This window comes from Carex rostrata, chromosome 5 (genome assembly GCF_964058835.1).
Source record: "Carex rostrata chromosome 5, lpCarRost1.2, whole genome shotgun sequence".
NCBI lineage: Eukaryota > Viridiplantae > Streptophyta > Magnoliopsida > Poales > Cyperaceae > Carex > Carex rostrata.
This window is the reverse complement of record NC_135922.1, coordinates 1,765,174-1,793,053: the sequence shown is the minus strand read 5'-3', so window position 1 is coordinate 1,793,053 and position 27,880 is coordinate 1,765,174. Positions and strand designations below refer to the sequence as shown.

At 34.5% G+C, this 27,880-nt stretch overlaps 3 protein-coding genes across 6 annotated transcripts; 1 reads left to right on the top strand and 2 right to left on the bottom strand.

Annotated features, from left to right (window-relative positions):
• Positions 1-1,726: 1,726 nt before the first annotated feature.
• MOS14 (ARM repeat superfamily protein) lies at positions 1,727-12,604 on the bottom strand. Of its 3 annotated transcripts, none has more exons than XR_013511717.1 (28): positions 12,453-12,604; positions 12,187-12,264; positions 12,038-12,100; positions 11,897-11,944; positions 11,623-11,769; positions 11,074-11,205; positions 10,953-10,993; positions 10,422-10,513; positions 9,613-9,740; positions 9,390-9,465; positions 9,067-9,187; positions 8,873-8,972; positions 7,842-7,923; positions 7,634-7,716; positions 7,421-7,534; positions 7,288-7,342; positions 7,024-7,173; positions 6,627-6,750; positions 6,456-6,537; positions 6,276-6,364; positions 5,857-5,931; positions 5,493-5,547; positions 5,263-5,382; positions 4,058-4,150; positions 3,822-3,967; positions 3,047-3,224; positions 2,288-2,524; positions 1,727-2,017 (listed from the first exon to the last, which is right to left on the bottom strand). XR_013511717.1 is itself a non-coding variant. In XM_078303033.1 (28 exons), exons 1-27 carry the CDS (start codon positions 12,573-12,575, stop codon positions 2,298-2,300), a joined length of 2,874 nt encoding a protein of 957 aa, XP_078159159.1. In that variant the 5' UTR covers positions 12,576-12,586; the 3' UTR covers positions 1,727-2,017; positions 2,288-2,297. The 3 variants fall into 3 exon arrangements, 2 of the variants coding, with proteins under 2 accessions (XP_078159159.1, XP_078159160.1); XM_078303033.1 differs by having other exon boundaries at positions 2,288-2,576; positions 12,453-12,586; XM_078303034.1 differs by having other exon boundaries at positions 1,727-2,004; positions 2,290-2,576; positions 12,453-12,586.
• An 8,470-nt stretch (positions 12,605-21,074) lies between these two features.
• Positions 21,075-24,219, top strand: LOC144554722 (uncharacterized). Of its 2 annotated transcripts, none has more exons than XM_078303046.1 (6): positions 21,075-21,509; positions 21,591-21,799; positions 22,683-22,929; positions 23,016-23,101; positions 23,216-23,307; positions 23,695-24,219. In XM_078303046.1, the coding sequence occupies exons 1-6, from the start codon at positions 21,240-21,242 to the stop codon at positions 23,922-23,924; spliced, it is 1,134 nt and encodes a 377-aa protein (XP_078159172.1). In that variant the 5' UTR covers positions 21,075-21,239; the 3' UTR covers positions 23,925-24,219. The 2 variants fall into 2 exon arrangements, with proteins under 2 accessions (XP_078159172.1, XP_078159171.1); XM_078303045.1 differs by having other exon boundaries at positions 21,076-21,509; positions 22,680-22,929.
• Positions 24,220-25,239: 1,020 nt separating this feature from the next.
• LOC144554467 (protein DOG1-like 4) lies at positions 25,240-25,875 on the bottom strand. The gene has a single exon (XM_078302785.1). It carries the CDS (start codon positions 25,873-25,875, stop codon positions 25,240-25,242), a length of 636 nt encoding a protein of 211 aa, XP_078158911.1.
• Between the last annotated feature and the right edge of the window lie 2,005 nt (positions 25,876-27,880).

Sequence of the window (27,880 nt, the reverse complement as noted above, 5' to 3'; positions counted from 1 at the left end):
GATGGTAGTTGCAACTCTAATACAACAATCTAATTGAAGCTTTTTGCAGCACTCTAGTGAAAATGATAGTTGTGCTTGGAGGTGGTGATCCCGAGCAAACACTGGAGAGCAAACACAACAAGTATGTCATTTTTGGATGATGGAGGTGATCCAGATCCCAAACAATACTAGAGTTCCAATAGAATAAGTATGATATTTGTGGTCGGAGGAGGAAATGAAGAGTAACATTAGAGATCCAATAGAATAAGAAGGAGAGTCGTGGTTGAAGGTGGTGATACATAACAACACTAGAGTTCAAATTGAGTGAGAAGGAGATTCGTGAATGGAGGAGGTGATCCAGAACAATACTAAGGATCCAACGGAGTGAGAAGGAGAATAGTGGATGAAGTGATCCAAAACAACTCTAGAGATCTAATGAAGAGAAATGAAGATTCATTGATGGAGAAGGTGATCCAAAAAATAATTGAACTCCAACAGAATGTAGTTGTGGATGGAGGTAATTGAGAACAACACTAGAGATCCAACATAGGAAGTAGGAGATTCATGGATGGAGAAGGTGATCCAGAACAACACTAGAGATTCAATAAGGAGAGAAGGAGATTCGTTAATGCACGAGATGATCTGGAATAACACTAGAGATCCAATTCGTGGATGGAGGTGATAAGGAAATTCGTGGATGAAATAGCTAATTCATAACAACACTAAGAATCCAATAGAGTGAGAAGGTGATCTTTGTAGATTTAATGAAGTGAAATGGAGATTCACAGATGGAGAAGGTGCTCGAGATCAACAACATAGCTCCAACTAAGTGAAAAAAGAGAGTTGTGGATAGAGAAGATGATCCAAAACAATACTAAAGAGCTAACATAGTAAATAGGAGCTCTCATTTAATAATTAATAGTTTAATATGGAACATAGTACTTAAATTACAAAAAACAAATTCACAATTAAAACCTAGTTTAAGGCTTCATTTAAAATCTATATAAATTGCAAAAAAAAAAAAAAAACGTTACATAATACATGCTATTTACACTACATTGTGTTATAGCGGACTGCTATTACCACTATAGCAGACGTAACTCAATTAGCACATTTTTTTTTTTTTTAAGGTCAGTGAGCGGACTCACTTGACGATTTCATTGATAATAGAAAAAAGTTATTTACAAAGTCTTATTATCTATTTACATACCCATAAAATTAACCAAGATTAATCAGAACATGCAAAATATTCCAATATCCCCTAAAATGAAACCTGAGTATCCATATTGCTCCGATATTCAGACACTCCAATTTAAAGATTGTTTTTCCAAGAAGTGATCTCTAGGCAAACAATATCGACTAGCTCTACCACCGTCTTGCGCTGACTTGTGAATAGCCATCTGTTTCGTTCACGCCATAATGCCCAACATCCTGCAGACCATACCGTATCCCAAAGTCTCAGAACCGAGTCTGAAAAGACTTGTCTGGATTTCCACCATAGTTCTATAATGGTCTCGTGATATGCGACATTAATCCAGAGATTATGCCGAAATAGTAAAATCCTCCAGAATAACTCAATTAGCACATTTTAATGGCATAACTTAACTCTCAGGGTACAAAAACAATATAGCACCGCCATAACGGCACTATTTATAACACTGGTAAAATGTCAAAAACATACATTATCATTGATATAAAAGCACCATACGATATCTGCAAGAACAATAAACTCGTGAATAAACAATAGTAACTAAAAGGTCCTACATTCTTAAATAAGAAATATACATCAGATACATACAAAAAATAAAGAAACAAAACATAAAAATAAAGAAACAAAACATTTACAAAATCCTCGCTCTACCCTATAACCCCCTCTTCAAGGGAAAAGAAAAGAAGGAAATTGTTGCCGTAATTTTAAAAATCACAATGGAATCCAACCCAAGGCAAAAAAACAGTGCACAAATGAAAAATAGTGTTGCAGCAACTCCATAGACTCAGCACCAGAAGCACTGCATCTTTTGAGCCAGCATCTTTTGAGCTGAAAATTTAGTACAAAATTAGGAAAAAGAATTTTAACCTACAAAAAGTACTTAGCAATATTGCACACAATTCTGCCAAATACAACATTTACTCCCAACCAATCTCCCTTTCCCCTTTAAAAATAAATATATAAATAAATATTTTCTTAAAGTAAAACAATAGAGAGGTATTAACATATTTATAGAGTTTGGATGAGTTTCTCATTTTGTAGGGGCTCTAGAGTAATAATGCTCTTAAATAAAAATTATATGAAAAGTGCCACATTTACCCTTTTATTATCAGGCAACAGTGGTGAAGTTCCAGTCTAGAGGTCTAAGAGCTCCTTGCACTATGTCCTGAACATTGCGGTTTCTTCGGCACACATCTGAGAGCTCCTCAAGTGTGCTTGTCAGGTGAGATATGCTGGAGCCTGATGCAGCCTTGGAGAGAGCCGAGAGAAAGCTTGAGCACTCAGCTTCTGTAACAGCTGCTGGTGGTATCAGAGAAATGCTCTCTTTTGCCCATTCTATGATTTTGACACGATATGTTCTGGTTAGGGATAGTAGAACATACGATACCTGTATTAAATAATTATAAACTATAAAGTATGCAATCTTTCAAGATAGATGATGACAGATGACATATGCAAGAAAAAGCCAAACAATAATAATAATTATAATCATTATTATTGTAATGATAATGATGGTAATAATAATAACAACAGCAACAACAATTATAATAATAACCCTCAAGTGCCATCTCTGGAAATATCTTTCTAGCAACCAACAAATGTGGATTGTCCTCTGTGGCTTTAACAAGCATAAACCAGTTAGGTATGAAATCCAACCACTTGGGAACCGTTTTCATCCAGGTTGACTATAGTTTTTGCATTTTGTTCGTGATTTATGCATTATGTTGGTTTGTCTAGAAATTACACTGCATGCATCCCAGTACAGTACAGTACCTCATGCCCCAACAAATCCAGAGGCATGTACAATGTACTAGTGCACAAAAGGTACAGCAATCTTAGATAATTAGTTTAACATACATCCTCTAGTCGTGATGATGGTAGTGCTCCAGTGATAGCAGCAATAAGAATTCTCGTCAGAATGGCACCTCGCGGAAGAATTACATTGTTTATAATGCTTATATACTTCTCTCCTTCAGGCGAGTTTGCCAGATCAACCACGTCAGACAGAAATGACAAGATTGATTTGCAAGCTTCCCTGTCTCAAAAAAAATTAAGGGATCAACTTTTATTGCACTAATGCCCCAACAATGCATAATAATACTCACATGCAAAATTAAGAATCAAGGAACAACTAATAAATAAAACAGGTATTAAATAGAAGAGCCCAGATAAATTAACAAACTGAATCCCAAAAAAAATTCCTGAGCAATGACCCTTAATCTTGTATCTCCACTATAAGCCAAGGGAAGGTCTCTAGTAGACAGCTTCTAGGGGGGCATATCCTCCCGAAATATAACAGAGACATGCATTTTTTATGTTAATAAAATTCCTGAAGATATAATATAAATCTCATGGCATCGAACAAGGGAATAACATTACTATGAAATTTAAAATCATCTATCTTTTCCTATTCCAGTTCAAACTCTCTGAATGCAAGATAAATGAGGCATTAATTTAGCTTCTTCTCATAAGATCTTAAATTTTGAATTTAGTTTTCAAGCTCTCCCATGACTTAAAATCAGATTGCCAATAAAAGACCCCAAGTTTCAAGCTTCTTAATTTTCGCCATATCATAGAATTTTCAAAAGGAACGAAACACCGTAATAGATTTTTGAGGGACAGATATCAGTACCTGTGTTGAATGGTTATCCCAATCATAGAGCAGTGTATAAGCATTGGAAAAACTGAAGAGGGAACAAACAAGTCAGGGCAATAACGGATGCATCTAGAAGCCAACAGAAAACAGTCATCGGCTATGTCCGGTCTCGCAGTAAAATCCTGCAAAATTATAATGAAAAACATGGCAATAAGTTATAAATATTTGGAATTGTATCAGATTTCTCAGTGGAACATTGGACAAGAAATTACTTGAATGGAGCCAAGAAGCTTTACTGTATGACCAAACAATTTTTCGATCAAACTTCTAAGATAGTCGGTGCAAGATGGATCTGACCCAAATATCTGCATATACATATATAAATCATAAACACCATAATAACAGTATATACAAGATACACTAAACCATATCTGCATCTGCAAATACATCAAAGTTCAAAATTGTGTTGAGGAAAATGATTAAAATTCATCTCACTAGTTTCATATTAAAGATAAATTCATATTGCACGATAGTTGAGGCTTCTCTCTCCCCTTCACACTTTCTATTTTCTCACTTTCCTCCATCTCCACCTGACAGCTGGCTGGCCTTCCACTCACCCTTTCCTCTTCCTCACTTGTGCATTTCCCTTCTCCATCACCTTACAAAACCGAGATTGGAATTATCTTCACCGATATCTATCTCTTCTTTTGTCTACTCTACCTCTCAGCAGGTATGGAGGTCACCAGAAACCCCAGCCTAACCTCCCTTTCCCTCCTTCCCCTTTCCTCTCCCTCCCCCTCCTCCGCCATTTCACTCCCCCTTAACCTCCTCCAAACCAGGCTACAGTGTAGCATGTTATTCAGTGTGGCGAGTCATCAACCATTACAAGGGGAGATGGCAAGGTAATCATTGTGCTGCTGACAAGTGATGCTTCCCAATTCAGACATCAAGAAGGCTTAATCTCATCCCTAATTTTATGGGTTTTGGTACTTTACTAGCGTGCTTGTATTTCATTTTGTTTTCTTTAATTTCTTTCCATTTCCTCCCACTTGTAACCTTTTTTTTTATAAAAATACTAGTAGAAATTTGGCCTACTAGTTAAAAAAGAAGAAGACTAGTGTCATATTCTTCAAACAGCTTGCTCCCTAGTTACCTATTTAAACTAAAACCTCATTATATGGTATGGTTGCTTAATTTTTTTCTAATTATAGTATTAACAAAAGGGCCCAACGAAGATAGAAGCCAACTTGGCATGCGGCCTTTTTTCAAAAAAAAAAAAAAAAAAGATAAGAGGTCAGCTGTTAATACAACTGTAACCTTCATCTTAAAAATTTGTGCTATTATATAACATAGAAATGTTTGCTTATCTTAGCAAATCAAATGAAGTTCTTTATCATTTGCAAAAAAAAATAAAAAATAAAAAAACTGTGACCAAACACTAGAAAATTGGAAAAAAGTTTGATTTGCGGCACTTAACCTTTATAACTTCACTAGACAGATAAAGAAAGCAAGACTGATTATGTTGCTGATACAAAGCCTGAATCTCTTCCAACATAGCAGCAATAGTGTGTACCATGCATCTACCGCATGTCCTTACCTTAATCAATAGTAAAAGCAATAAAATTTACAGTATCAAAGAGATGCATCACAAAATGTTATATAAAGTATGGATATACAAATCAATAACAAAAAAACCGGAAAGCTCACAGCATATTTGCATGAACGGCACAAAGACTCCATTGTTCGCATATCCCAAGCTCGGCTGTATCACATCAAAATAAACAATACGATATGCATATGCTTTGAAGATATTGTAGGGGTATGTTTGGTTGCAGCTTGCAGTATTAGATAGCTAGAATAGCAATATTGGCATTTGTCTTATTAGAATAGTTTTTTTAACTTTTTGTGAAAATAGCTTGTTCTAATAAGACAAAAGGTTTGATTTCCTATTCTAGCTATTCTAACCCAACCAAACACCGAATAGCTTGTTCCGAATAGCTTGTTCTCAAGAAGCCTATTCTCATTGCAACCAAACATACCCTAGAGAATAAGTAGATGAATGATTGATTACCTATCAAATATTGCTTTAAGTAAGGGCCAAAAGGTATGAACTGCATCAGCTACAATCTCTGGAAGGTCCACATTTCTAACAATAAGATAACAAGGATATAAATTAAAAGGAAAACGATACAATTGACAGAAAAGCAGCTCGGTATCTAAATTTCTCCCGTCAGCTAGAAATTACATTTTGCTGCACATGTTATTTTTTAATGTGTGACAAATAGTTTAATGCACTGAGGATGACTAACCCTTTATTTAACACTTTTTTTGTAAAAGTCATTCCTTGAGTTATGAATCACTTTTTGTACATATTTTTCTTTTTATGTTCATGCAACTAGACTAACCGTTGATATATTTTTTTATTATTATTGAGATCCATCAGCTCTAACCATATCATAAAAACCAATCAAAGAAGTAAGGAATTGTCACCTGAAAATGCATGCTAATCGATCAATGTGAACAGTAAGTTGCCTTGCTGGAAGTTGCTGAAGAGCTGCAGCTCCTTGATTAACAATTGCCTAAATTCATTTTCATATCAACAAAAAGCACCATTAATACTTGATGACCAAATGCAAAATTTGATAATTCAATAACTAAGACTAATCTTGCCTGTAAGGGATTGATTGCAGGCATGCAAAGCAACTCGAGAGCCTTACTTGCATGCTCCGGCGGCAATTCCATAATTATAACACTATTGGAGTTTAAAGAAGAAAAAGTTAACCAGCTTAATTATCCAACAAGAAGTACAAATACAAAAAAATTGAGAAAAAAATTAAGGACCTCAATGCTTCAATCAGATGCAATGAATCATCAGCTGAAACTTTATAACCACCTTCTCCACTGAGGGCAATATGGTATATATGAAAAAGACCATCGAGCGACCCCACAAATTTCCTCCTACAATCTTTTATAATACATGATATAAAAGTTAAAAACAGACAGAATGCAGCCTGCAACCACCTAAACTACTAAATTACCTACTATTCAGGAATACATAAGAAACAGAAATTGTTCCAAGGACATTTGTCCAGGCATTTGAATTCGAATATAGATAAATTTGTTACGACACTACAAGTCATACACTTAATTGGTCTGCCATATTTGGTTCAGTAGCAGGTCGACCAGCATGATGACGCATAAGATTATGTTCCAGGATTACGTTAAGCAAAAGAGGTACCTTCACATATGTACTTGAATGCAACAGCAGCAGCAGCAGCTGTTTCTTCTGAAGAGCCCATTCCTTTTGTAAGAACATCAACCAAAGGAGGCAGGATGTTTAGCTGACTGGTGTCAATCCATTTTGAATAAGCTCCTATAGTTGTGCAAACTGGGGGAAAAGAAAACGTATATATATATATATTCAAAATTGCAATGTTAACGTCTCTTCCAATTATTCAAAAAAATTATCCAACCGTGTTAACAATAGATATATAACTAATACCTGTTTGATGTAGCTGTTGTTGCTGAAGAGAGAGCTTTGGAATTAAGCTGAAAACCTACATCAACCAAATATTAAATCAAAAAATGTCCAATATGTTGCAAGGGAAAAAAAAATCGAAAATAGTGAACCATACCTGGGGTAATAGCTCATTCTCTTGGCTTGGGACAGACTTGGCAACAGCTTGCATGCAGAAGAGTACTGCTTCACAAGGTTGCCATCTTGAGTCTTGTTCGCAATTTCTGACTGCCTAAAGTATATCAAGATATGAAAACTGAATTTGCATTCGTGGCTCTTTTACAATGTTAAAGCATGAGAAAAGGTCTGACAAGCATAGAGCTGAATTAACCTCAACTAGCTTCGAAAAAAGTATTTTCAGTGCAGCAATGCCCCCAATAACTTCAGTAGCATCCAATAGTACATCACTGAGAACTGTCAAAGAGAGAAAATAATATTAGTTCATGGAACAAACAGACTACCTCACAAAAAGACTAAACAGATTGTTTCCTGAAATATGAAATGCTTGCATTTAATTTCTGGAAATGTGTATTACAGACCATATCTAGCATGCTTAAAATCCTTGAGATCTTCCTCAGAAAATCCACTGTAGTCGGCTGGAAACTCAACTTTTGAACAAACCTGTGGTAAACAATTGCTTTACTATGAACATGCAACAGTAAAAGTGAAAAATGTAATTCTCGTATAAAATAAGAATGAATTAAACAAAAGTCAGTATATATTATATCAATTTTTGTTTCCTAAAAGCTTATAAGTTTTCTGATTGGTATTAGTTACCAACTTCTATCGTACCATATTAATCCTAGCCAACAATTTCCAGCAAAATAAAAGAGGGGGAAAATTCGGATAATTAACACTAAATTGGAATTAGGCATTTGATGGGTAACTCATGTTGCCAACAAATGACTCTTCTATCCGTAACTATACTAATAATGACACTTTGTCCATTTTTTGTTCCAAGGTCATCTAGACCAAATATTGCACATATTGAATGTTTCAAGACCAATGGGGACAGGTTTAACTGAGGGAGAAGTTCTGACCAAATGAAAACTGAAAACCTGCATTGATACCAAATTTAACTCAAGGAGGGATTCAATGACCACAAGTCCTTTCTTCATTAATAATTCAAAATATAAATTCCGAACAAGAAATGTAAACTATTGATCTAGTTTTATTTCTACAATAATGAACTTTTGTCAAAATAGAAATTAAATAAAAAAAAGTTTGGGAGTTCATTCAGCACCAGATCAAGAAGACGACAAATCAATGGTGCACTGTGATTAATATGTACCATGCCTTTTCCGCCTCTTGATCTTGTACAAAATGAACTTAAAATTTTACGATTTTTGACATGGATGCATTACTTAAAAATAAACAAGATCAGCGGCTCACATTTGTTGTTTAAAGTTTGAATTTTGAATTTTGAATTATTAGTGAAAAAAAAGGCATTGTGATCATGATAAGGCACCAAAAGTTGTGATAATTCGATCCCTCACTAAACGGATAGAGGGTTGAGAGAAGAGGAAAAAGAGCAAGGAGGGAGGGTAAGATAGAGTGGAAGTAGACATACAAGTGATACAAGCATTTCAAAAGGGCCATAAAATATTTGTAATCTTCGATTCTTTTCCATTTCCATTGAGGCCTCCGATCCGTATGACATGTATGAATCCCTGATTTCTCATTTCAACAAAGTTTCAAAAGATTTACTTTTAAGATTGGTTAAGTATATAGAAACCCAAAATAAGTGAGAATTTATAGTTGTACCTCCTGGTCAATACAGACTGAAGATTGTGCCAGAAGTTGTATGTCATAGAAGAAATGTCAAATTCAGGATGTGAGGTCACTTCCAACAGAGATTGTACAATTAGCATTGCTTCATTTGAGCCTGATAGCCAACATAAACCATCATATAACAATCAAATGTGCCTCGAGTTACAAAACTAATTTTAACGAAGTGCACTAAAATTAGGTGAATTGAATTTTACAAATGCATGACATACTGCATTTGTTTGACCTTCATTTACTTGGTTTAGTTGCATCGTATTTATACTTGTAACACTTAGTGGTATCTCCATTCAAAACATTACCTGTAGCAATCAAGTCAACATATGAATCACCCAGGTCCGCAAATAGACGAGCAATGGCCTTCACGTCTTCTTCATCCTGATAAATGTAATGTTTTTTATCATGACTTCAATAAAAGCAACAACATGAATCAAGTGTTTGAGATGCTTCAACGTTCAGATGATTTAGTTTAAATAAATATAGCATGAGAGACAAGGTGTGCCTGCAATGAATATTCACATTTACCTTAGATTGATCTTTGAGCTGGTCCTTGAGGCCCATGACACAAGGCACGAGAACATGAATTAGAGGCAACTGGGAACTGATATCAGTTGAATTCTTAGACACAGTGTAGTGGATCAACTCTGACGTAACTGGACACAAAAGGAGACAATAAATTAGCAAAGACAATAATTTTTATTGTACTTAAAGTATCAGGACAAAACAGCAATACATAGTTTAATATAAAAATGAGGAAAAAAATAAACCCATAAGAAGGCCAAAGGATACATGTACAAGAGCAAAGTTAAAAGGGCTTTGCATACAAACCCCAAGATATTTGGTTTACTTCAAATGAAACCAAGCATTTCTCATGTATGCATTCATGGTCTACTCATTTATCAGAGTTACAATAACACTGAACCATTTATATAGTTCAACAGGATGGAGGTATATTCTGTTACATTTAGACAAATCTCGGCCCTCCATAAACCATGCTCTTCTTTCAAAGTAAGTTCTGGTCACAGGTTATAAATCATTTTGCATGTATATACTATATAATAATCATGTGGAAAGTTGATCTTGCATAATCTATTGAGGATGGTTAAAAACATTTTCTGTCTTATAAGGAAATTCAGCTGAATCAATATGAGAACTTTACTGAATATCTGATTATTCTTTCTTCCAGCTTAACACCTGACATGATGATTCAATGTTATACACCAAAGACCAAACATACAGACACCCCATGCCCGTATTACTGATATATAATGTAGGGTAGAATGTTATCTGCAGTTCACAAAACATAAAAGAAAAAATTGGGAAAGATAAGATACCATTGACAGCCGCCTCAAGTAGCTGATCTGAGTTGAGAGATGATAGAGCCCCACCAACAAGAGGATGCCCTGCAAGAGTGGCTGCAGAGATCCTGAAAGAAGCATGCATTTTTTTTTTATTTCAAATCCAACAAGAACACAAAATTGTGCCAACATCATAACAAATCTAGTGCAGCTTTCAAAGATCAATGACGCCTTTCATGCACTAACAAATAAAGCTTGGTTATGAAGGGGAACTACACATACTCTGAGGATACAAAAAGGTGCAGAAGTAGCATACAATTAAAGTTTATGCAGCAATATCTTACAATCCAGAAACCGAGACACATTTCTTTTTCTAGAGAAGAATAACAAATCTAGACATTCAAAATTGAAAAAAAAAAACTCTAGACATTCAAAATTGAAAATTCGGTGACCTTGAATATCAGGGAAAAAATGAAGTACAATATTTGATGCATGTATTGAATTTTGAGTACTGGACAACATAAGAAAAGATATTCTGGTCAGCAATTATATGAACAAGGCACATACCCATGACAAAATCGGAGCCAAGAAGCAAAACCATCCAAAACCTGTAAGTAATTAATCAAGTAAATTTACGAAAAAATGGAAAGTTGGCATATTCATTTTGTGCTATATGTAAATCTCTTGCCTGCTCTTTCAATTCTTCAAAATCCCAGCAGGCAGTCAACAGCGAGAGTGCAACTTCAGAAGAGGAAACCAGCTCCTTCTCGAATTGACGGCGCCTTTCAGGACGAGCTGCTATTCGGTGACTATTTGCTTCCTAACAGAAAAGACAGTAACAAAATATACTGAATTAGAATCAAATCATAAGTTCTCAAGGAAGATAATGTGAAACAGCAAGGTTTTGAGAGAGAAGTTCTAAGGTAAATCACCTAACCAAACTAATAAAAACGATAACCATATCCCTCTAAATTGTATATTTATTTGAGGCTTCAGCTATGCCTTGGCTTGCCCCAGACTCGCCCAAGATAATTGGCAAATATTAATAGTAGAAAGGGTTCATGCTTATTTTTTTTATTCTTTCCAGCATCATTTTAATTGGTGGCGAGCCTCGCCAATTAAAACATTCCACCAATTATGTTAGGTTTCAAAACAATTGAATTAGGAAACATGTATGTCCTGCTGGGATTCCACTGGTATATATTTCATAATTTTCATTTTTCAAGATTACTTATACCTGGGGCAAGACGGTCAATAATTCGAGAAAACTTGGTAGAAGTTCAGGCTGAGACTTCATCTCAACACTCAGCCAATTCACAACGCCACCACCTCCCCAATCTTCTACCGATACATGTACAGCCAAGGCAGCAATTGCGATGCATATCTGAAAGTTGGTTTGATTAGTACATGCTAGGAGCCAGAACTTTGTAGATTGATCATTGATAATTTGGGTTCAACCGTTCAATATTATAATACAATTTTCAAAAAGAAAAAACAAACAGAAAATAAACCTGCGTTCTAACTTTTGGAGGTCCTTTATTTAACTTCTTTAGCAATGTCTGCATTTCAAATTCATCACTCAGAAGTAAGACGAGCCCAATTATACTATCATAAACAAAGATGATTTGCATTTAATAAAAATACAAGCTCACAGATAACGAATCCCGCAGAGGTCCAAAGGCTTCACCTAGCAGCTCTTCAAAGTCTCTTTGTACCTGTAAAACCAAAAGCAATTCAAACCAAAAGAATGAACACAATAAACTTGAAAATGCCAAAAGAACATTGTTGTTTAAATGCCTACCTTACTCCTAAGAGTCTGAGAACAAAATATTAGGGTTTCTATACTGCTGTTGGGATCGTGGAGTAAACTGTCAGCAACCTGGAAACAGCAAACAGTCTGATAATTACAAAATTGGAAGTAAACATCAGTAGCACAGAGAATTCAACTCGTAATGACATTTAAAAAACATCAATCCTTCTGTCTCAAGCTAAAATCAATGCAGCGATCCATAAAAAACGATAATTTTATTTTATCTGACAAAAAGGTATATGAGAGAAAATCAGAACCTGCCATGCGTCAAGGGTGTGCTGGAAGTCCTGGAGCCAGCGGTCAGCCTCAGCACGCAGTGCATCATTGGTGCCATGATACAGCGCCGCCAGTGCATTGATCACCATCTTTTGTAGATCCATCACAAGATGGCCTACTCCTCAGTAATTAACTGTAATGACCAAGGGTAAGGGCAATTGAGGGATATTTAGTATATTTAGAGAGAAATGCAAAAGGAATGAAATTAATTGGGACATGAGCATGAATGAAATTAATTGTCTTGACTCTTGTACTCTCTTAATCTCTCTTCATTCCCTCTATCTTTCCATATTCAAAAACCTTGATAGCAGCTGCCAAGTTGTACGCATAACCAAAGATCAAGACAATACAAACACTGGTCTAGTTTATAGACCAAACCAGATGATAATACCCTATCGCAAACTAAAACCAACAGAATAAACCAAACCACATTAACAGCACAATACCGGACCTCTTCATTCTCTCTCTCCCTTCTAAGATTTTTCTCTGAACCATTCTCTCTCTTGTATATTGTATCAAACTTATAACTAAAACCCAAATCAAAACCACAATTTTCAAGTTTCTCACCAAATTACACAAACCATCCTCATATTTCCCCAAATTCAAGATCCACATCCATCCCTTTGGGATCATGACAAGTGGTATCAGAGCAGTTAATTCTCAAAATGCTATATCATCCATTGCATATACTTCATATAATTACATAAAATACAGCAAATAATCATTATGATTACCAAACATTATGTATATACATAATTGGTAAATGTACCATTTTATCAAATCATACAACTAGAAACCTACCTAACAACAACAATTTGTAAACCCTATAGGTACCAATTTATCAAAATCGGACTATAACCCTAATTTCACCAATTCAGACCCATCAATGAGAAACTCTTGTTATTTCAATTCCACGATTGCAAACAGATTTCACAGCTAAAACCCATTTATTCCCTTACAAACTTTTAGTACAGATTTTATTACAACAATACAAAACCCTAATTTAATCAATTCATAAAGTGCAACACAAAATAGCAAAATGAACTACAAAATTCAGCAACACAAACCTAGAGCAGCAAGAAGGAGAGATAAGGCGTCAAAAATGGAGGAACTGGTGAAAAGCCAATGACAACCTTTGGTTCGGAGAGAGGTAGCTGACACTTGTGACTCTTCGGTAAGGGAGGAAGAAAGAGGGAGCTGCTGCTGCTGCTGTTGCATTCAAGTACATATGTGAAGGTACCTCTTTTGCTTAACGTAATCCTGGAACATAATATTATGCTTCATCATGCTGGTCGACCTGCTACTTATCCAATTATGGCAGACCAATTCGGTGTATGACTTGTAGTGTCGTAAAATTTATCTATATTCGAATTCAAATACCTAATCATCCCCACAGAAATAAGCCAAAATGTTTTTTTTCTTTTCTTTTCTTTTTTTAAAGAAGTGGAACCATCCACCAATTTCCATTAAAATGAAAATCCCATAAGTTGTTTACCGCTACCAACAGACTGGTACCAGATACCAAAGCTAATCAGCACTGTTTAACCAAACCTAATCAGCACTGTCTCACTCTTCTGCAAAAGGGCATGCCTCAGTTCATAGTATTTGAATCAAACAAACAGTACCAAACAGGATTATTTAATAAAGGGCATCATCTCAAAGACCTCTATGAGCTAAAACTCCTATAAGCATATATATATTAGTAAAAAAATCTGATGAATAAATTACCAAATTCATACAATTGCAAATTTGGAGCATTTGTCATGGAAACCTCGCCTCGCCAGGCTGAAATGAGATCTGAAATTCAGATCTGAAATCAAGCGAAAATAAGCAAGCTTGCCTTGAGAGGGAGCGAGAGGAGGTTGATCGAGTGGCAGCTAGGGTTTCCCCTGGGAGGAGATCGATACCTCTCCGTTCCGGGGACGTGGCAGCGACGCAGCGTGGGGTCGTGATTTCACAACAGATCGAGAGAGATCGAGAGCGAGAGAGAGAAGCGTCGCTCAGAACAGATCCACAATGAAACCCTAACTCAATTTTTTTTTCAAAATAAAGGCCCAACGGGCTTCCTGAAGGCTCTAACTTAAATCTTGTGCCTGGCCTGGCCTGTTACAGTGTCGGGCCGGGCCGAGTGGGTTTGAGCAGGTCAACGAGCCTATTAATAGATTAAATTGCTCTCTCTAAGTAATAAACTACCAACCTGATAATTCAGTATTTCAAGAATCAGTGATTTTGTATATAGAGATGGATTACGGTAAATTGCTAAGGATCTTGTTTTAATTCGCATTTATATTATTATTTTTTTTAATAAAATAGTTGATCTGAATTGCTCAACAAGATATCCATATTGAGATAGGTAGAAAAAGGTTGTTTTTGGACGGATTTTGGACAATAAAAAACAGTTATTTTGTAATATTCTAAAATATTAGTAAACAATTTTCAAAAAATTGTAAAATTTGGTCTCAAGTACATTTCAATATGGAGATCATGTTGAGCGGTTTGAATTGTCTCTTTGAAGTTTCAAATATAGAAAATATGAGCATGAAGTAAAACAAGGCCCTTACTTCGCAACTCTTGATTAATATATTAAAATAGTAAAAAAAAATCAAAAAATAAAATAAAATTTGGTCTCCAAACACATTTTAATATGAATATCATGTTGAACGTTTCAGATCGGCTCTTTAGAATTTGTAAACGGAGATATAAAATGTAAGACATAATGAGGAATGAAAAATATAAGATATTTAAACCCTCCTTATTTTCAAAATAGTTTTATATCATGTATTTAATTTTTAGTACTTTTATTTTAATACTTTGAAAAAAATATTTTTTAAACTAAATACTAAAATCATGTTGTATTCTTCAATTCTTAAATTGTGTGTAATTAGACTTTAATTAATTGAAAGTTTTTAAGCCCTCTATCGACCTATTTAAAATTTAAATAAGAAAATTTACTGAAATGATCAATTAAATTTGAAAGTAATTCATTTTGTACGCATCTATTTACCCACTCTTTAATATAATATACAATCAAATGGTGAAAATTTTATGAGGAATGAGCGTATTAAAATTAACTTATAAAAAAAAAATTACCGCTTGACTATAACTAATTGAAGTCAAAAATTTATAAATTTGATATATAAACACATCTCTTTGTGAAGTATATCAGTTTTAATAGTTTGAAATTGACCCAAAATGTTATCAGATCAGATCTGATTCTGATAACATTTCTTGGAAGTCAGAAAAAGCAAAGCAGCATCTTTTGCAGTCTGATCCCAAATTCCAAATTCGGTTTGGGGATTCTGTCAATGTCAATTGGAGAGAAAAATATTCACAAATTGGGCTGGATATGTGGGCCCATTTTGATTTGGAGACAGCTTATACACCTCAACCCATGACTGGATGACCCATTTCATTTTTTGGCATTATTTTCATTTTCACAAAAACCCTTTTTCATGGGCTATTTGTTAATTACCCCCTGTCAAAAATGAAATAATATTAACTTTTTCTTTGTTTCTTCTAATTTATCCAAATCCAAAATAAAAGAAAAATATATATAACAAGGTTTGTAGAATGGTAGTTCTGATTATTCAAATGACTTTTGACTTTATTTACAACTTTTCAATTGGGTTCAGTTGACAAGTAAATAGCACCACGTGTATCAAATAGCACACTAAGGGCTTGTTTGGTTGCTCCCCACAAAATACTGTTCACATGGAAAAAATAAAATTCACTCAGACTGAATTTTTTTTTCCACGTGAACAGTAAATTTCATTTCAAAAATTTTCTATTCCTATTCCTATTTCCATTCCCACTGTGCAGCTGAACATGCCCTAAATGAGTTTTCAAGGTCAAGATAAGTGTGAACTTTAAACAAAATTCTTATTTGTCGGAAAGAATGAATCATGCACAAAAACAAGTTTATATATGATTAATTTTGCATCAAATTCTTAAAATTCTGTTAAACTATCGTTGTCCACATGATATTAGCTCCTCTAATATTAATGATCCAAAATCATTAAGATTAGGACACTTTCAGTTAATAAAAAATATCATTTTCTCATAAATATATTTTGTGTTATTGGTTTTATTAATAATAAATCAACACGTTCACCATGTTGTAAGCGTTGATTATTATTATTTACTTGGGATTTTACATGAGTAGGGTTCAAATTAATGTCTCACATTCTTATTTTGTTTTTAAAATCAAATAGTTGGTTCAAGTATTTTAATATAATCCCATATTAAACAGTACTTGGAGGTCAAATTTTATAAATTTTTTTTAAAAAAAATTATTATTATTTTTCTAGATAGATATAAAATTATTGTTCTTGGGTGGTCCAAGAACTGATCTTCGTTTACCGCTTGCGATTTAAATAAAACAGCAGAATTAATTGTAAAGCTACATACATTTAAAAATATTTACAACAATTATAAGGGTATATTTAAGAACTAATAACTTTACAAGGTCACGTGAATAATTAATTCTACAAGGTCCCTCTCTTGCACGTGCATCTAGCCATCAATATATATCCATCCGCTATTGAGTGACTAATTCCAAATTCTCAAGTTTAGAAGGGTGTTAATGAAAAAAGAACCATCTTCCTTCCTTGCCCCTCTATCATCTCTAAAATTCTCCATCCCCACAAGAGAGAGAAAGTAACAGCAAAAGCTTCTCTTTATCTCTTTCTCTAATCCTTGTAACTTATGGTTCAAAATTTTCAAACCAAGCAATTTTGAACGTGTCTAAAAAAAATAGCAAAAGTATTCTAAAAAATATAAATTTGATTTACAAGTAAATTTTCGTATTAACTGTTTGAACTTTAAAAATAGAGATATGAGTCCATAGCAAGAGCCATAGTGTAATATGCATATTACTATAGCATCACTCATAAGTTTATATATGATTCATTTTCCTTGTGGCACATTAAATTTTGTGTGCGCATGCAAATTTTCAAATTCATACTAAGTGTCCGGACGAGTGATAAAAGATCGCTATCGAATTCACATCCTCCCTAACAAGGTTGGTAGAATGGGAGGTCTGATTATTCAAATGACTGTGACTTTACTTGGAACTTTTGAATTGGGTTCAGTTGACAAGTAAATTTCAGCCTCCAGACTTCAATTAATTGATCTAACTTTTGATAACACAAAGCCAACTAAGCTGAATGGATAAGACAGCATGGAGTATTACTTGTCAGCTAATTAATGCATAAATTAAGCATCACTTTTTGCTTTTTTGTGTGTAACTAGTATTAGTGGTAATATAATGTAAAAAATATAGGTGTGAATTATATTTGAACAGGGCCGGCCCTAGTGCTGGGCAGCCAGGGCGACCGCCCCGGGCCCCAAAAAAAACAAAAATATTTTGCATATATTAAAAGAATTAATCTGTATATATTAAAAATAAATAAAATATTAGGGCCCAAACTTTGAATATTCAAAGGGTTCAAACTTTTATATAAATAGGTATCATCTATTGACATATCAATAAAAAATTGTGTATATCAGTATTGTAAATAACGGTATGCGCTTGTCGAACGAACGGGATACTGTCAAGCAATTAATTGGTATGCGGCCGATTAATCAGAATTATGCGTACAATTTTGTATTTTCATTAAAATTATGTGTATATATTCATAATTTATTTAACTCATCAAACTTATCAAATAAACTTAATTTAACTTAGTTCTATTATTATAACATGAAACTACACTTAACAATACACACACACTTTACATGTGTAAGTAACACATTTATTTAAGTAAAAAATAAATTCGAGAATTAAGCATTTTCAAACACTAACAATATATTATTTGAAAGACATGAAACATTCAAACATAAAATCACTAAAGTTAGTTTGTAATAACAACTTAATTTAATATAAGAGCATGATGTACTAATTGAAAAAATTACATCAGTAAGTAAGAAAAATATATGGTATATATGTAATAAAGGAATTAATCAATTAATTCAAAATAAGTAAGAAGAAAAAACATATATAAAAAAATTGAATGCATAGCCAAACACAAATAAAATTGCAATACATGTTTATGAAACTTATTATCACACAGTTATAGAAAAAAAAATGTAAAAATAAATAATCACTGGAATAAACGAAAATAAATGGAAATAAACGGAAAAAATGGACGATCAAATGAGAATAAACGAAATAATTGGGAATAATCGAGAATAATCGGCCAATTAATCGGAAAAATTCACTAATAGACCTCCGATAAGTGTATTCATAACTATTTGACAGCCATTAACAATTAAACAGGTATATAATAGGCCGTTAAGCCTGTTTTTTACAACAGGGGTATATATAAAGGGTCCAAAAATTTCTTTCGCCCCGGGCCCCAAAATCTTCAGGACCGGCCCTGTATTTGAATAGAACCAGATAAATATTCGCTGCTACAAAAATACTGACAAGTTAAGAGGTTCACCTGTATTTAATGTATAAAGAAAGTAAAGTAAAATTTCAATATTATTTTAAGAGTGATGCTTCTATGGACATAAGGACCTATTTGTAAAATGAACATATTTTTATTTTCAAAGTTCAAATAGTCGATCCGAACCGTTCATCTTGTTCTCCATATTAATATGTGCTTGGAGACCAAATTTTACATTTTTCTGAATTTTTTTACTATTTATTAAGATGGGTACAAAAAATATCAAATTCAGACCATTGAATTTTGTACCCATCTTAATAAATAGTAAAAAAAGAATTCAGAAAAATGTAAACTTTGGTCTCCAAGCACATATTAATATGGAGAACAAGATGAACGGTTCGGATCGACTGTTTGAACTTTGAAAATAAAAATATGTTCATTTTACAAATAAGTTCTTATGTCCATAGAAGTCTTTGCCTTATTTTAATAGATACAAACTTTAAAAAAAAATCTACTAATATTATTTTTAGGCTCAGCTCCAGAAGAGGGTATGCATGGGAAGGGAAAGGAGAAATTACTGTGCGAAGGGGAGATCTCACCAGCCCGCACGGTCAAGTGCGCCTTTACTTGCTCCAAAAAGGGAGAATCAGAGAGAAAATGGAGTAGAACAGTTATTGTGCAGAGGAGAGACGAAGTGATGATCGTGTAGATTTTTGATGAAAACTTTCACTCTCAAATCGGAATGTAAGATTAATGTGCAAAGGGGAGACTCCCCTCCTTTTCTATTAATGAGGTTTTACCCTCTGATTCTGAAGCATAGCCTTAGGAGCATTACAAAGTTGTATAGAATTAAAAGAATCTGATGCACCACGGTATTAATAAACACACCAAATGAGTTTTCTAGGTCAAGATAAGTGTGAATACTATAAAAAAAAATTATGCACCCGAAAGAGTGAATCATGCATAAATAAGTTTAGAGTGAGGCTATTGTAATATGCATATTATGGATTGATTATAGATTTGTATCTCTATTTTTAAAGCTAAAAAATTAAATGATATTTTGATATCAAAATATATTTGTAAATCAAATTTTAGAATTTTTAGAATTCTCTCTACTATTTTTTTTAGATAGGTAGCAAGTCAATGTTTTTTTAGATAGATAGAAAGTAATTTTCAACCTATCTGAAAATAAAGTAAAAATATTTAAAAAAAATATGAATTTAATATGTAAGTATATTTAATGTTGAATGGTTCAAGTCAACTATTTAAACTTTAAAATAAAGATATAAATTTATAGCACGAATCATAGTAATATGCATATTACCATAGCTTCACTCATAAGTTTATACATGATTCATTTTTCTTGTGGCACATAAAATTTTGTGTGCGCATGCAAATTCTCAAATTCACAGTACGAGAATTTGAGAATTTGCATGTCAAAAAAAATTTACGATAAGTGTCCAGATGAGTGTTAAAAGATCGATCACTATCCGGATGATAATTAGCTTCTCTAATATTTGTGTTAAAAAAAGTGGGACACTTTCAGTTCCAGAAATATCTTTATTAATATTTTCATGCAATTATGTAGGGCTAAATTTATAAAATTAAACCTAAAATATATTTATGTTATTGGTTTTATTAATAATAAATCAGCACGTTTTTTAAGTCTGATTAAAGTTATCCGATTCAAAACACTTCCTTTGAATAAGATATTGTTTCCTTTGAATAAATTTACACATAATCATAATTTTAAAAATATATATTAACACTGAAACACACAGTTAAAACTTATTAGCTTTTTTTTTGTGTGTGTGTTTTGCAAATGCATTCAAGTTAATTGGGTGTTATTTGTAAATGATTTAATGCATTTAAGAATGTTTTGCAAATACACAATTATCCTCTTACTAATTTATAAAAATGGCAAAACAAACTCTTTATGTAAAATAATTTATTAAATAAAACAGCAGGATTAATTGCACAGCTTTGTAAGGAATTAAAACTGTATACAACAATTATAAGGGTATATTTAAGAACTAATAACTTTAAAAGGTCACATGAAAAATTAATTAATTTTACAAGGTCCTTCTCACGCACGTGCATCAATATATCCATCCACTATTGACTGACTGATTCCGAATTTTGAAGTTTAGAAGGGTGTAAGTGCAAAAGGTACCATCTTCCTTCCTTCCCCTATCATTCTCTATCCCCACAAGAGAGAGAAACAAACAAAGTAACAGCAAAACCAAAGCTGAAACAGCAAGCCTTCGAAACCTCCTCCTCTTTCTCTACATCTTGTAACTTGTAAGGAATTACAAAGAACATACCTTTTTGCACTAAATCGAACTTGGTATCAACCAATCTTTCTAAAGAGAACAAGAGATGGTGATCTCAGGTGGTTCAACATCGCCTCGCGTTCAAGGTGTAGACAGGTTCTACTGTCCACCTGCACGCCGCCAGCTTCGCGCCGCCGCCGCCGCCGCCGAAAAGGAGGCGGCGGAGAAGCAAAAGGAAGAGAAGAAGAACAATGAGGAGGTGTTGATTTACCCACAAAAAGAAATTGCAGAAGAAGAAATTGTAGAAGAGAAGAGCAATTTGGAGAGTTTTGTAGCTTCTACTTCTCTTATAGTACCAGCACTGTTCTTCCCTAGGGTTTGTATTTCTTTCAAATCATTGCTTCAATTTTGGTTTTATAAAAATTTCATTTTGGTGCAATTTTTTATTTGATTGTAGAGGAGTATGATGGGAAGAAGAAACTGTGAAATGGAAAACACAGCATCACAGCCATACTACAATCTAAGTGATCTATGGGAATCATTCAAGGAATGGAGTGCTTATGGAGCTGGTGTACCACTGGTACTCAATGGTACCAATTCAGTGGTACAGTATTATGTGCCGTTCCTCTCTGCAATTCAACTGTTTGTTGAAAAACCAGACTTAAGGTACATTGTTGCTCTTCATTTCTACCTTTGCTGGTACCATACTACCTTTACTGGTACTGAATGGTACCAATTCAGTGGTACAATATTACGTGCTGTTTCTCTCTGCAATTCAACTGTTTGTTGAAAAACCAGACTTAAGGTACATTGTTGCTCTTCATTCTACCTTTACTGGTACAATAACTGAAATAGGTCAGAATTTGGAAATGCTATAACTGTCTTACCTTATTAATTAGGCTAACAAACACTTTTCATAGCAGTTTATTGTTGGAGACCAGATTTCCAGTGGCAAATCCGGTGTTGTCCATCTATGTAACTTGCTATCTTTGGATAATTATGAATAATGCTAAACTAAGTGTGTAAATAAGGCTAATTATTCTACCAAATTTGGAATAGATGCAATGGGAGTCACTTTACCTTATATGGAAGTGAGGATAGATAAACAGTTGTTCCCTTTCTTATTCCAGCTGTATTCCCAAGAAAGCAAAATACCCTTGCAATGCTTAAAAATTAAATAAGCATGTTATGTTATCGCTTGTTTGGGAGTTTTATTTATAGAGAAATAATGGCAAGATAGTGATTTTTAGGCCAACGCTTCTATTTTAGGTTATCTCTAAGCATGTACAGGCATATGCTTCTATTTTAGTTGTATGATTTTGTATTTTTAAGTATTTTGCTTTTTGTTTGTCTTCATGTACGGTTTATAAAGGTGTCCGAAATTAAACATAGAAAAATAATGCTCCAAATGAGAAATACTGACAAAGAAAAATAGTGAAAAAGGAACTGACACTGAAACTCTCTGGTACTGATGTACCAAAATTCATGTCATATAAGCACCAATACTGCATATAAGAAGGGAAATCTTTTAATTTTTTTTTAACAGAAGTCAGGACAGGGAGGAGAGCGATGGGGACAGCTGTCAAGAGGAAACGAGCAGCGAGAGTGAGAGTGAGGGGGTGGTCCCTGGGTGTCAGAGAAGAGAAGACCTGCCCAGTTGCACCGACAGAGAACCCGAAGCTGATACTGGTTTCTCCAGTGATGACAGTGATGGCAACAGCAACCGGCATCAGCTGCCAGTGTTTCAGTTCTTTGAGCACGAACCTCCTTATGCCAGACAGCCCCTTGCTGATAAAGTATTCTCTCACTCTCTCACTTTCTTCTTTTCTCCTTAGCGCCAATTCCACTTATCTAACTTCAATTTTGGTTTTTAATTTATCAGATTTTGACACTTGCTACAAAATTCCCCGAATTGAAGACGTACCGAAGTTGTGATTTGCTCCCGTCTAGCTGGATTTCTGTAGCTTGGTACTTTCTTTCTTTCTACCTTTGTTCACTTTAACTGTCTCGATTCGATTTGATTCACCATTTGAGTTTCAATTTAGTAACATACGTACCCATTTTAATGGAATGGGGGCACAGGTACCCCATATACCGGATACCAATGGGCACCACATTACAGGATTTGGATGCCTGCTTTCTAACTTTCCACTCTCTCTCCACAGTGCTACAAAGTAATATTTTTTCCTTAGCAGTAATTAGAAATCTTACAAGTGAGGCTATGGTACTATGCATAGCGCTGATTGGTCTGTACTATGGATCAATATTTCATTTTCAAAGTTCAAATAGTCGATCTCAACCATTCAACATTAATTTTTACCTATCTAAAAAAATATTAAAAAAACTGTAAATGTACATAAATTTTGATCTACAAGTACATTGTCATATGAAAATCATGTTGAACAGTTCAGATCGATTGTTTGGACTTTGAAAACGGTCACATTGATCCATAGTACGGACCAATCTGCGCTATGCATAGTACCATAGCCTTATTATTATTTTTCTTTTCATTTACTATTTTTGTACTTGTAAGTGCATTAATAGATTATGAGTGATAACAGGTGATAAAAACATGCACCAAGAGATCAACATCCCTTCTGACAAGCTATCGTTACCGCTTCTCGGTCTAGCTTCATATAAATTCAAGGAGTCATTGTGGACCTCTAACGGGCCCCACGACAGGGAACTCGCAACTAATCTCATGCAATCGGCCGACGAGTGGCTGTGTAACCGTCAGGTCGACCACCCGGACTACCGTTTCTTTATTTCGCATCATAGCACACCATTTTGAGGTACAATTAATGTACATTATTATAACTTTATAAATCTGATGTAGCAGTTTTTTTTTTTTTTTTTTTGCTCTTGTATTTCTTTTACCATAAAGGGGAGAGAACAATTGAGTCTTGCATAGTATGAAATGAAGGCTCTGTTGATGTCCCTTATTTGATTTTCATGTATCAATAGATATAATTAATGAGTTTGGTAGATAGATATTAATTAATTAGTATAACATTAATTATGTGAGTAGCTTGTTGTAGCTTGTTCAAATGCGGCTATATATTTAATTATGGCTATTAATTTTTATTTTTTTAGTTTTAACCATGATATGATGATGCCATTCACTTAATTTAGTCTTGTTATATGATATATTTTTTGGTGAGTTCTGCTAATATGCTTCACTTGAGTATCTCTGTTTTGAAAGTTCAAACAGTTATAATTAGAAATAATCTCCATATTAAAATGTGTTTGGAGTCCAAATTTTACATTATTTTGAAATATTTTTACTTTTTTTTTTATTATGGAGATCAAATTACACTATTTTTCATAAAATTATGGATCATTCATAAACAATCATTTTGTATCCATAACATTTAGTAAACAACTTTCAAAATACATAAAATTTGATCTCTAAGCATATGGAGATTATGTTGAACTGTTCAAATCGATTATCTTAATTTTATTGACCGTTTGAACTTTAAAAACAAACAGTACAAAAGAATATGAAACACTGGAGGATCATGTTTTATAATATAAAGCATGTGCTAATTGATTGACGTCACTCAGATTAAATGAAAAATTAAAAAAAATTAAAAAAGAAGAAGAAGCGAACAAAGAACAGACACCAAACACCAAACATATGATTTCATGGAAAAGAAAGACATTACAAAGGACGGACCAACCAACACACGAAATGATACAACAACAACAACAAAAAAACACCAAAGCATATATAGATTTCTCAACCAAACGTTAACACCCTTCAAAAGGAGAAGAAACCATATGCGTACAGTGCGTCTACCAGAGTTCACCTCCAAAACATTTTTATACTATTGGTGCCGCCATTTCTTTCTTTCTTTCTTTCTTGTTTAATTTTCTTTTTCTCCTTCCAAAGTTGTTACGTTTGGGAGATTTATTAATTTGCTTGAAATTAACACACACACACTAGATAAAATTAAACATTTAAATTATAAAAATTATCATCGGTAAAAACGGAAACATAATAACAATAATAATAGAAATTACCATTATTGTTGTCTCCGTTTCCGACGATAGCGAAACATATAACATATAATCTGATGATATGATCTGATCTGATCTGTTGTGATCTAGTCACCGCGATTATCATATTGTAGTCCGAAACGACGAACTTGGAGATGAAAATTCATAGCCTTAGCGATGAACATAGCAGCATCAGTCGGTGCCGTCATGAGCGCCTCCGTGATACCTCTAAGAGTGCACAATCTCAACCTATCAGCTGATGCCAGCAAGCCTCGCAGAGTAGACCCCACTTCAGCCACGGCCCTCTCTAGATCCTGATCCATCATGATATCACCCGTATCAATGCTCCTCATCGCATCGAGCAATTGACGCGCAGCTAATCCTTCCTGTAAACTCGCCATCTGTTTTGACATTTCCTTCTCTTCTACTGATACACTTCGCCTGAGACGGATGACCGCATCATTGGATTGGCCATGAGGAACAAATTTGAACAAGAGAGATGGCCTGAATCCACCGAGCCAGAGGAAGGTGCGTTCGAAGGGGGTAAGGTAGCGAGGGTAGAAAGCTTGAACAATGTCACGTTGAGCAAGGCGAGATTTGTGAAGGTAGTAGGATTCGATATGAACAAGAGCGAGGGAGATGAGACGGAGTTGATCGGCGGTGTTGTTGGAGGAAATGACATGGAGGAAGGAGGAGACTAGTGACTCCTCTTGCCGGACCCACTCGGTGAAGTAAGCCTCCATTGATATATTATGATCGTGTTGGAGGAGGAGAGGGAGAGAGGGTCGATAGGAGAGGTGGAAGCATGGCGGTAAATATAGGTAGTGTTGCCATGTTTTCTTAGTAACTAAGAGACGAGAGAGAGAGAGAGAGAGAGAGAGGCGGTGGAGGAATAGTAGCTAAGTAAGGTAAGAAGGGAAGCGTGGGAGGAGAGAAGAGAGGTGGTGAGAGAGAAGGCGGCGGAGGTGCAAAGTGTCGCTTTCCAAGCATAACTTATTCGAATGGGATTTTGTCCAACTCATGTTGGACAAATTTAATCCACAACAAGTTCTCCATAGTCCGATCTACTTTAAAATTCGTGCGAATAGATCGAACGGTGTAAATATGGTATTGAATAAGAGTTTGTAAAAAGCTAGTTGGACAGATACATTTTGTTTCTCTCCTGAGGAAAAGGAAAAGAGGAGACAGGCACTGTCCCTGTCAATGCCACTCGTCAACACATTTCAAAGTCAAGATCCCCCATTTCCTTCATTGACTTGGACTGAACAAATCTAGATAACTTTTCAGTTTGAAAATAAATGCATTAAATAATTTATAACCTTTCTGTTATTAACGTTTTGAATTTGTTCTGATGCAAATATGTAGTCGATTTGAACAGTTTAAATTTATTGGTTGAAACGAATTCTATGGATTTGTTGAATTAGTTATGCCGTAGCTTAGAAGAAATTAGAACATGAATAGATTGCAGTTGCAGAGCATAATAATAAATAGTTTTGTCGTTTTTGTTTTAAAAGGAAAAGTAGTATTTTTGTTTTTGTTTTAGAAGGGAGAAAAACTGTTCCTCAATTTTTGTGCCCCATATGTTTGTGTAACGAGTGACGGGTAGTGGAGACTTGGAGAGAACATTGATGAATTTGAGATTTCGGCGAAATTTAACAGCGCGGGATACTTGAGAGGTGTCGCAGAAGATCCTAACTGGAATTTGTTTAACAACGTGGGCCGGGGTTGTATTTGTATTGTCGCATTGTATTTGTAACATGTATCTGGGTACTGAAAGCCAAGTCCAAGTTTGCAAATCAAGTAGAAGAGAGGTTTGGTTTACAAGTCGGTAATTGCGGTATGGTATCTCACAGTTGTACTAGGCTTAACAAAATAACACTTGTACGCTTCTTTGGCAATTAATACCGAAGGGGCCGGGCAAGTAGAGTGAAAAAACGTGCATTGATTAATACGCTGTGATTTTAGTTTTGTGCCGTATCGCACTGTAATTAAGTTAATTTTTCACGTGTTATGTTGTGTTGTGTCGTAATTAAAATGTCAATTAATAGTTACGGTATACAAATGATCACGCCGTGTTTAAATGTGACTTGTGTGACCATTTGATCATAATCTATGCTAGTTTATTTAAGATTCACAATTTAGTCAAGATCTAATAATCATATTACATGTGACTTGCGTAATCACGTGCTGTGACTAGATCTTTCACGTGACGTGTTATGTCATGTCAAATTTTCAAAAGATGATATCGGCATGCGAATAGTCGCGACACGGAATACGTGAGTCACACTACGTAACCGATGCACATGTTGTGCCGTTCTGTATTGTAACCGTACCGTTCCGTGACAGAGCTAACTCCGTCATGTTATTTTTCCCCTCTAGAAACAAAGGCCAAGGGGTACAAGGGCTATAGAGTATAGACTAAAACAAATATATTTTATTAGGCAGAGTAAATGAAATGACACACACACACTAGGTAGGAAGATCTCATTTTTTGAGAATTTTTTATTCATTTGAAATTAATAAAAAAAAAGGAAAATAAAAAGAGTTGGAGGGTGGGGTTTGTATGATTTAGAGTACGGGTTAAGATAAGGATAAGGGTAAGGGTAGGGTAGGGGTATAGGTAAGATAATTTATAGAGGGTAAGAATGGAGTACGGGTGAGGACAATTTGTAACGGGTACGGGTATGAAAATATTTTTATCCGATCCTTACCATATCCGTTGACACCCCTAGTTCCAATACTTCATGT